Source organism: Oncorhynchus masou, chromosome 31 (assembly GCF_036934945.1).
Source record: "Oncorhynchus masou masou isolate Uvic2021 chromosome 31, UVic_Omas_1.1, whole genome shotgun sequence".
In the NCBI taxonomy this organism is placed as follows: domain Eukaryota; kingdom Metazoa; phylum Chordata; class Actinopteri; order Salmoniformes; family Salmonidae; genus Oncorhynchus; species Oncorhynchus masou.
Window position 1 is genome coordinate 19,493,956 of NC_088242.1, and position 9,381 is coordinate 19,503,336.

Sequence of the window (9,381 nt, forward strand, 5' to 3'; positions counted from 1 at the left end):
TTATATACCATGATGTTCCAGGTGAATTAGGCCTACATACAATTCCTTATTACAATGTAATAAGCGTTAGATGACATATAATGAATAAGCAGTTATTGTGGAAACTGTGCATACACATGTGGTTCCTTGTTATGGGACATGAACATTGGGTAGCATGATCTGTCGCACGCTCTGGCGCCATCCTCCCCAGAAAGAGGGATCACTGCTACACAGCCTTGCGCTCTTTGGCTGCCTCGAGTGTCTGTCAAACATGAGAGAGAAAAAAATCCCATTTACAGGAAAAAATCTGGGCAATATTTCTATTGGTTGGAGGGCTTGAATAGAAGGGAACAATCAGTCAGTGAGGCCAGGGAGCCACCTCAAACCATATCGGGTTACATTGAATGACAGCGTAACCATGGCAAATAATTTGACTAAAACTATTGTCTTATCCTCACCATCCCCGGGTCAGATAACCAACCAATCACAGTTCACATAATCGCTTTTCTTGCCAGTTTAGAATAATATTATTAAAACAAGCGAGCGAGCCTGGTCTTCAGGAGTAGGTAATGTTGAAACGACATAGAAAAGGTGGAGAACGACTGTGGAAGGAGTAAACACTCTCTCTCGGTGTACCTTGAGGGGAATGCTGTGCATTTTGTACTGCTATTCATAAACGGGACTTTCATTTTTTCTTTTCGATTGGATTTTATCCTCGTCATTTTTGATACAGCCTACTTTTGGAGACTTTCATGGTGATTTGTGGACTTACAGTGTCGGTTACTTGCTTTAATGTCTTAGCCATAAAAGGGGACGTGTAAGTAGAGAAAAACATACCTGTTTATTAACTTGCAACCATGTCTATGCTTCCAACTTTTGGCTTTACGCAAGAGCAAGTTGCTTGCGTCTGCGAGGTCCTCCAACAGGGTGGAAACATTGAACGGCTCGGGCGCTTTTTGTGGTCTTTACCCGCGTGTGAGCACCTCCACAAAAATGAAAGTGTTCTCAAAGCTAAAGCTGTGGTCGCATTCCACAGAGGAAATTTCAGAGAGCTTTATAAGATCCTTGAGAGCCACCAATTTTCCCCTCACAATCACCCGAAGCTGCAGCAGCTATGGCTCAAAGCGCACTACGTAGAGGCGGAGAAGCTTCGAGGCCGCCCTCTCGGGGCTGTGGGAAAGTACCGCGTCCGCAGAAAGTTCCCCCTGCCTCGGTCTATCTGGGACGGCGAGGAGACAAGTTACTGTTTCAAAGAGAAAAGCCGGAGCGTACTCAGAGAATGGTACACACATAACCCCTACCCTTCCCCGCGAGAGAAGAGGGAGCTCGCCGAAGGCACCGGGTTAACAACCACGCAAGTCAGTAACTGGTTCAAAAACAGACGGCAAAGAGACCGCGCGGCAGAAGCGAAGGAAAGGTACGAGTAAGTGAATGTTTACTCCTTGTCTTATTGCTTGTGTGCGTAAAAGTCTTGACGCTGACTTTAACTTGGATTATTTGTTAGGAAATATTGATTTATACATGCTAACCTCTCATTTCAAATCAGGGTACGGTAAACTATAGTATAATTTTTTATAAGCTACCATTGATAATCATTCTAACTTTGATAAGCAAAAGCAAACTAATATCATGCTTTTATTTTGCCATTTAAACTATCCATAATCAACGGATGCCAAATATTAACTCTGGCTTCATGATCACATCTGAATGTATGTAAATGTAGATAAGATATTTAGTTTCAAAAAAGTTCCTTGGATGTCAAGACGTGTTTATTCTGCTTGAGGGTGGTAGTTATTTTGCTATTGCTTAATGAGCTGTTTGTATGCCTACATTTCAAGTTTCGAAATTATACTGTACAGAAGATCTTTAATATGTATTTAGTCAGGTGTTCACTCGGAGGGTGTCTGCTTTCTCCCGCTGGCGACTAATTCAAACTGAAACCACTGCGTAAATCATGTCTTTCCACTTTAAAACCATGAGTCATTGCGATTCAGACTGTAAATGTATGCCTAATACACGTTTAGCAATAATTAGGCCTGTCATTTGCGCCTGCCAGCTTGTGTGTACACAGTTAAGGTTTGCCATTATGCCTTCATACCAATAGGCCCAAACTAATAGCCTACACCAGTTTAGATATAGTTCAAATGGCTTAACATGTTTTTTTCTAACATTGACTTGGTGAAATACAGTAGTGACAAATTCGTCTCTTCGTCCTCATTAAGGGTAGGGTGGTGATTGATAAAAATGTGTTTTGAAACGGCTAAATCCACTGCAAATTTCTAATAATAATTTAATTATATAAATTATATAGCAACAGTAAGGGTACTAATATAAATCTTACACACATTGCATTTCTGTTTATGGGTGTGTCGTTTGCGTCTGTGTGAATTCAAAAATAAGTTGCAAGCACACTCAAATGCATAAGTATAAATAACCCTGTATGTATTTCCTGAACTTAGATTCTCCCGTTTTTATTATGCGGGCAAACAAGATCTGCACAATGAAACTAGATGATGCACGAAAATCTAACATCGTTACTAGTTCACATAGTCCTTGTCTCATGAATTTCACACATTGTTGTTTAACTTGCATTGACTAGCTATATGAGAACTTCTTATTAAAAATACTGGAGAGACCAATGACGGTGACGAAATATCCCCCACTGCTCATTTACCAGTTCCTAAAAGTTGTATATTAAAATCTGTACTAAATTGTTCATCCAAACATAGCTCGGTATAATTATGATAAGACTATCTGTTGTTTGCAAGCGAATGAATGTTTGTATAGGCTACCTGACAATATGGCCTAATATAGGGTTCATTATTACTTACCATATTATCATATTTCCTTTCCACAGGGAAAACAACGAAAACTCCAACACCAACAGCCACAACCCATTGACTTCTTCCATGAATGGAAATAAAACACTTTTGGGGAGCTCAGACGACGACAAAACGCCTTCAGGGACTCCGGATAACACCTCGTCGACTCCGGCTATGCTCATCGCTTCAAACTCGGGGCTGCAGATGCACGGCCTAGCGCCTCCACCCGGGCCTAGCGCCATGCCAGTGTCCAGCCATGACTCTGTGCACCATCATCACTCATTGCACGATACTATACTGAACCCTATGTCGTCTAACCTGGTCGACCTTGGCTCTTAAACACGAGACCCTGGTTGGAAGGGGACTTTCTGAGTTACGTGGATGTTTGAGAAAAGCTTCAGGCACCTGAGGCAAGGTGCAAAGGCGAAAGGACAGTCAGGAAAACGTGGCTCACACGGTGAGAGGTGAGATGGTAGGCGTTTAGCTGAAAGGTATTTTACCGGAATGTAATAACATGTTATATTGTTGAAAACAATAACAATAAAATGTCTTAATTCTTGTTACTATTATCGTTATTATTTTAGGGGATAGATATCAACAGATGCGTAAACTCAATGTCAGGTACCCCATGACCTTTTGTTTACACATAGGTTTTCCAAGAGAGCCATATTCAGTTTGATTTTGTTTTGGGGTATCATCGCTTAAGTGTTTTACTATCATGAGAGCCGTTTGTGAACGATTAAAGATTATAATATCTTATTATTTGTATTTTCATTTGGAAAGCGACTGCATGTTAACTCTGCGATGAATAATAAAACATAAACAAATCGATCTCACTATAGTTTCATATACCCTTTACAATAAAAAAAAAGAAATGCATTCATTTAAAATGAGAACTTGTTTGATTTATATTATTTCAGCTTTTTATTTGAAAAATGGCAATTCATTTTTTGTGTGGAGTTTGTTTTTGCACATTAAGATATATTTCATACGATGGAAAACACCACTTGTGATTTTTTGCAAAATGTTTACAACCACACTCACATTTTAAACTATATTGTTGACCATAATGTCAACCAGTGCGTAAAGTAGCATAGGATGAGCATGATTTTCGTTGATTCATTATTTTGGAAAGGAGACAGAATGTCTAACCTGAAAATACATCTGTGTTACGTCTCCGCGTTATGATTCCGATTTCGATAGTATCGTGTTGCAACATTGGGCTATCAAGTGGGCTAAGGTAGCCATTAAACCGGATGCAGAGGCATCTTACTGTAGGCCTAGACCTGGGACTTGACCTAAGAAAAACAAGAAAACACAGGTCTCATATCGGGCTATATGAGACCTGTTTTCTTTTTTTTTCTTACTGTAGGCCTAGACCTGTGTGTATGTCATTTCTCGAAATGTAATGTGACCAGACAACATTTCAAAGTAGCCTACAAAGTCTTTGAAAACGTAAGATATATATTTTCTTATAGCCTATATGTTTTTTTGCGCTTTCCTTGTCTTGTTATTTTCGTGTTTGAAGATATATGATAAAGGTGTATGGCGCGTATAGGCCCAAAACCCCAGTGCCTATGCGTATTACACTTTTACACAGAGGTTTGCTGTAGGCCTATATTCTAGGCCTACTGATGTGCTGTGATTTCGTGACATATTACCCCCCCCCCCTTCCAATATAGGCTAAAGATAATGAAAGCTCTATTGAAATCTATCTTCAATGCAAAACAAGTGCAGCAATTTTGCAACTTGCTGAAATTGGACATTGTCCATTGTGTGTGTTAACTACATGCATGGACTGCAGTATGGTGTAGATACCCACTGGGCACAGACCTCAATTCAACGTCTGTCCCGCTTTGGTTCAACGTAATTTCATTGAAATGACGTGGAAACTCTGTTGATTCAACCAGTGTGTGCCCAGTGGGTCTAGCGGTTTTTGTCATTATGCGTGTCAGGTCAGTTCTGCCTACTAATCTATGTATATGGTGCAAAGATAATATTTCTTACACTACGATATTTTACAGTACTATGTCATATGCCTATGGAATAGAATTAAAGTATTAACCTGACTACGGCTGTCATTCTATGGCATTCTTTAAAAACAGGACTGAAGAGTGCATTGGCAATTATCAATAAAATCCGACACAAATTATTTAGACCATAACGGAGGTTGATGTTCATGTGATGACACTTTTCCTTCTTCTTGTCGATGAGAACAAAATTGCGGTGTTCACGGAGACAAACACAAAACTAGAAACGTGTGTTGAAAAGGGATACTTGGTTTGAAGAACTTCAACCCACAACCTGCCGTTATCCAATCTCTTCTACTTTCAAAGTCTTGTAGAATATTTCTAAAAACAACATTGACATAGCTCTATTCATTCCTCTTTTCAGGAATTGTCGGTATTTTATATTCAATGTTTTAGTCCTTACATAGTTTATGATAGTTGTATCTCTTTATTTAAATCAGTCCCCTTCCATGAGTCCTAGGCATGGATACCTTACGCAATTATAATTTGAATTGAATGTATGCCCTATGGACCTAATTCCATGTACTGAATATGATCTTTACAATATTTTTGCTGTTGTTGCTTTGTGGCCTTGGACTACGTATTCAGATATATGCAAGATGCAAGCTTAAAGTGTGCATTTATAGGTTGTACATAGCATTCGTATAATTGTGGCTATATAACCAAACGTTTGTATTGAGTGGTGAGCATCACACCTTGTTTGCTTATGGACCATGAAGTTATTGACGCTGGTATTCAGCCCTCTCACTTTATAATTAGCAAACATTTCAGTGGATACTCAAAACAACCATGCCCCATAATACCGTCTGTGTTTGGGTATAGGCGTAACACCAAATACCTTGGTTCTCACAAGACAAATATTTTAATTCCTGGGAAGTGCAAGGTTCTGCTCTTGACTTTCTCTCTCTTTCTCCAACAGCTGAAATCTGAATTTTAACTCGTTTGTGTGAGTGCAGCATGTGTGCCTTAAGAGTGGCAGAGAGGTTGTTAAACTTTTGGGCATAAAATGTTACAAAACTCTTTCGGCATGAGCTGGGCTAACCAGACCCCTTGGTTATAAATGCAATGCAACATGTTGATTTAATGCTGGAAAGCCAGTTTATAGGAACATTACTCAAACTGCAACGACGAAAAGTAATGGAAACAGAATAAACAATAGTGCATTTTTGCACATTCCACTGTTTCTCTTTCTCTCCCGAATTTTACAAAGCTGCGTAAGACAGGCTGGTGTAACTTCTGAGGCTGTGGTTAGTAAGCAATTTTCTCTTAGTGGTATTAGGCCTATATTGACTGTAACACTTACGACTAAATTGGTGCAGATAACAGCCTTGCAGTACTTGTAATAGTACAAGTTTAGCCATCCGTTTTTCATTGTCAAAATATTATACACAGGGACTTGCGCAATGGCTTTGACTGTCCTGTAGATAAAAAGCACTATAGGTCACGTGAGCCTACTCCAAGTAGCCAGTTAATAAGTGCTTAATTAGTAAATGAGAATGTCAATAATCATAAATAGAATGACTATTCAGTTCAAGGTTGAGTCACGCATTACTTTAGCGCATATCTCACATCGACACCAACCCATGCTTTACGCAATGCAATATTTACGCATAGGTTATCTTTGTGCACCCCTTTGCCAATATTGTATAACATTATGGCGTATATACCAAGTGAGACTATTCTATTTCCACCAAGGAATGTTGACAGATGAATATTTTCTATGGGTCACTGGCCACACCAGGTCCAGTGGCGAATGTCTTTCTACGCAAACGGAAACCTCGCTCACACCGGCACTGGTGTAGCCTGCTGTTAGACCTTACACCAGGTAATATATTGTGGGCCCTTATACTTTAACTATGGGTTTAGCCTGGCCTTTATCATGGAAATGATTGGAATATGTGATTAGTCTGTAGGCCCAATTCTTCTGTTCATGCCCACGCGTCAAATTACTCATATTCAGGATTGATTGACATTTGCATTGTTCTGTAATTGTCAAATATGACTAATTATAGATGTCCGATATGTATTTAAATGCAAGATTTTAGTCAATTGAAATGTAATTCCAGACAACATAGTGCTCATCAAGATTTGGGGATGACATTTTTCTCATGGTTTTATTTTTGTTTTGTAATTTAATCTGATATAGTTTTCCTGATAAAATTGAGATTTTAACAAAATATCAATAACAGACTAAGGACTAGATTTTTATGGAAACAAAGCTGTTGTTTTCTAAAATGCTATTGATTGTGATTGGGCTAGTCTCCTAAACAAGCAACATGTTCACTTAAAAACTTTACTGACATGTTGGTATAATTCACCCGTAGCTAGCTTTTAATTACACGTGAATAAATGATAGGGGTTAATAAGCATAGACAGTATTGATTTCTAGGCATGTACAGTGCATTCGGGAAGTATTCAGACCCCTTGACTTTTTCAACATTTTGTTATTTTCGTCATCAATCTACACATAATACCCCACAATGACAAAGTGAAAACAGGTTTGAAGACATATTTGCAAATTTATAAAAAATAAAAAACAGAAATACCTTATTTAGATAAATATTCAGACCCTTTGCTATAAGACTCGACATTGAGTTCAGGTGCATCCTGTTTCCATTTACCATACTTGAAATGTTTCTACAACTTGATTGGAGTCCGCCTGTGGTAAATTTAATTGATTGGACATGATTTGGAAAGGCACACACCTGTCTATATAAGGTCCCACAGTTGACAGTGCATGTCAGAGCAAAAACCAAGCCATGAGTGAGAAGGAATTGTCCGTAGAGCTCAGAGACAGGATTGTTTCATGTTTTTCAGCAGCGGGGACTGGGAGACTAGTCAGGATCGAGGGAAAGATTAACTGAGCAAAGTACAGAGAGATCCTTGATGAAAATCTGCTCTAGAGCGCTCAGGACAACAACCCTAAGCGCACAGTCAAGACAACGCAAGAGTGGCTTCAGGACAAGTCTCTGAATGTCCTTGAGCCCAGCCAGAGCCCGGACCTGAACACGATCAAACATCTCTGGAGACCTAAAAATAGCTGTGCAGCGACGCTCCCGGTCCAACCTGAAGGAGCTTGAGAGGATCAGCAAAGAAGAATGGAAGAAACTCCCAATATAGCCACACTCCATGGTCGTCAACAGATCAAAGGCAACCTATTACCTGTAAACTAATTTAGAACATAGAGATTTTTACAATCATCACTGAAATCTTCACCAAAAGTTATTTGAAGGTGTTGCCTTTCATTTTTTTCTCTGACATATAGGAAATTGAGGATGTTACATGACCTATAGCTAGGCCTACCTATTTCTATAGTACAATTGAGACAGTGTTCTGATACTAAACTCACAAATGTTTGTTTATATGCATGTTGACAGACTCCAGTTACCAGAGTATACTAGCTAGATAACGTAAGGCACAAGACGGATGGAATTTCAACTGTTCAGTTTATTTTCAGTCGTTGTTCCTATAGTTATTGGACTACAAAGTCACACAGATGGGACTTCTGTTGACAAAGGAGAACATCCAATTATATTCAGGACAACTAAGGAATATTCTAATCCCCCAAAACTTCCAGGCTATATAAATATGTCCTTTTACATTGACTAAGAAACGCCAAAAGAATGATGATGATTATTATTATTAGAATGATTATTTTTTATTATTATTATTATTGTTATTATTCATTATTATTATTGTTGTTGTTATTATTATTATTATTATTAGTAGTAGTAGTAGTAGTAGTAATAGTTGTAGTAGTAGTAGTAGTAGTAGTAGTGATAATAGTAGTGGTAGTGGTAGTAGTAGTGGTGATAACAGTAGTTATAGTAGTAGGCGCAGTGATAGTAGAAGTAGTAGTAGTGATTGTAGTTGTAATACCAGTGAAAGTAATAGTAGTAGTTGTGATAGTTGTGATAGTAGTAGTAGTAGTAGTAGAAGTGATAGTATTAGTAGCGATAGTAGTAGTAGTGATAATAGTAGTAGTAGTAGTAGTAGTTGTAATAGTGATAGTAGTAATAGTAATAGTAGTAGTAGTAGTGATAGTAGTAGTAGTGATAGTAATAGCAGTAGTAGTAGTCATAGCAGTAGTAGTAGTAGTTGTAGTAGTGATAGTAGTGATAGTAATTATAATAGTAGTAGTATTAGTGATAGTAGTAGTAGTGATAGTAGTACTAGTCGTAGTAGTGATAGTAGCCGTAGTATTGATAATAGTGATAGTATTAGTAGTTGTAGTAGTGATAGTAGTCATAGTAGTGATATTAGTGATAGTAATAATAGTAGTAGTAATAGTAGTATTAATGATAGTAGTATTAGTAGTAGTGATAGTAGAAGTAGTGATAGTAGTAGTAGTTGTAGTAGTGATAGTAGTCAGAGTATTGATAGTAGTGATAGTAGTAGTAGTAGTAGTGATAGTAGTCATAGGCATAGTAGTGATAGTAGTCATATTATTGATAGTAGTGATAGTAATAGTAGTCATAGTATTGATAGTAGTGATAGTAATAGTAGTTGTAGTAGTGATAGTTGTCGTAGTAGTGATAGTAGTCATAGTA

General features: G+C 38.1%; 1 protein-coding gene across 2 annotated transcripts; it reads left to right on the top strand.

Annotated features, from left to right (window-relative positions):
* The first annotated feature begins 320 nt into the window (after positions 1-320).
* On the top strand, positions 321-3,632 carry LOC135525119 (homeobox protein SIX2-like). Of its 2 annotated transcripts, none has more exons than XM_064952864.1 (2): positions 321-1,402; positions 2,837-3,632. In XM_064952864.1, the coding sequence occupies exons 1-2, from the start codon at positions 837-839 to the stop codon at positions 3,138-3,140; spliced, it is 870 nt and encodes a 289-aa protein (XP_064808936.1). In that variant the 5' UTR covers positions 321-836; the 3' UTR covers positions 3,141-3,632. The 2 variants fall into 2 exon arrangements, with proteins under 2 accessions (XP_064808936.1, XP_064808937.1); XM_064952865.1 differs by having other exon boundaries at positions 321-1,396.
* Positions 3,633-9,381: the final 5,749 nt, after the last annotated feature.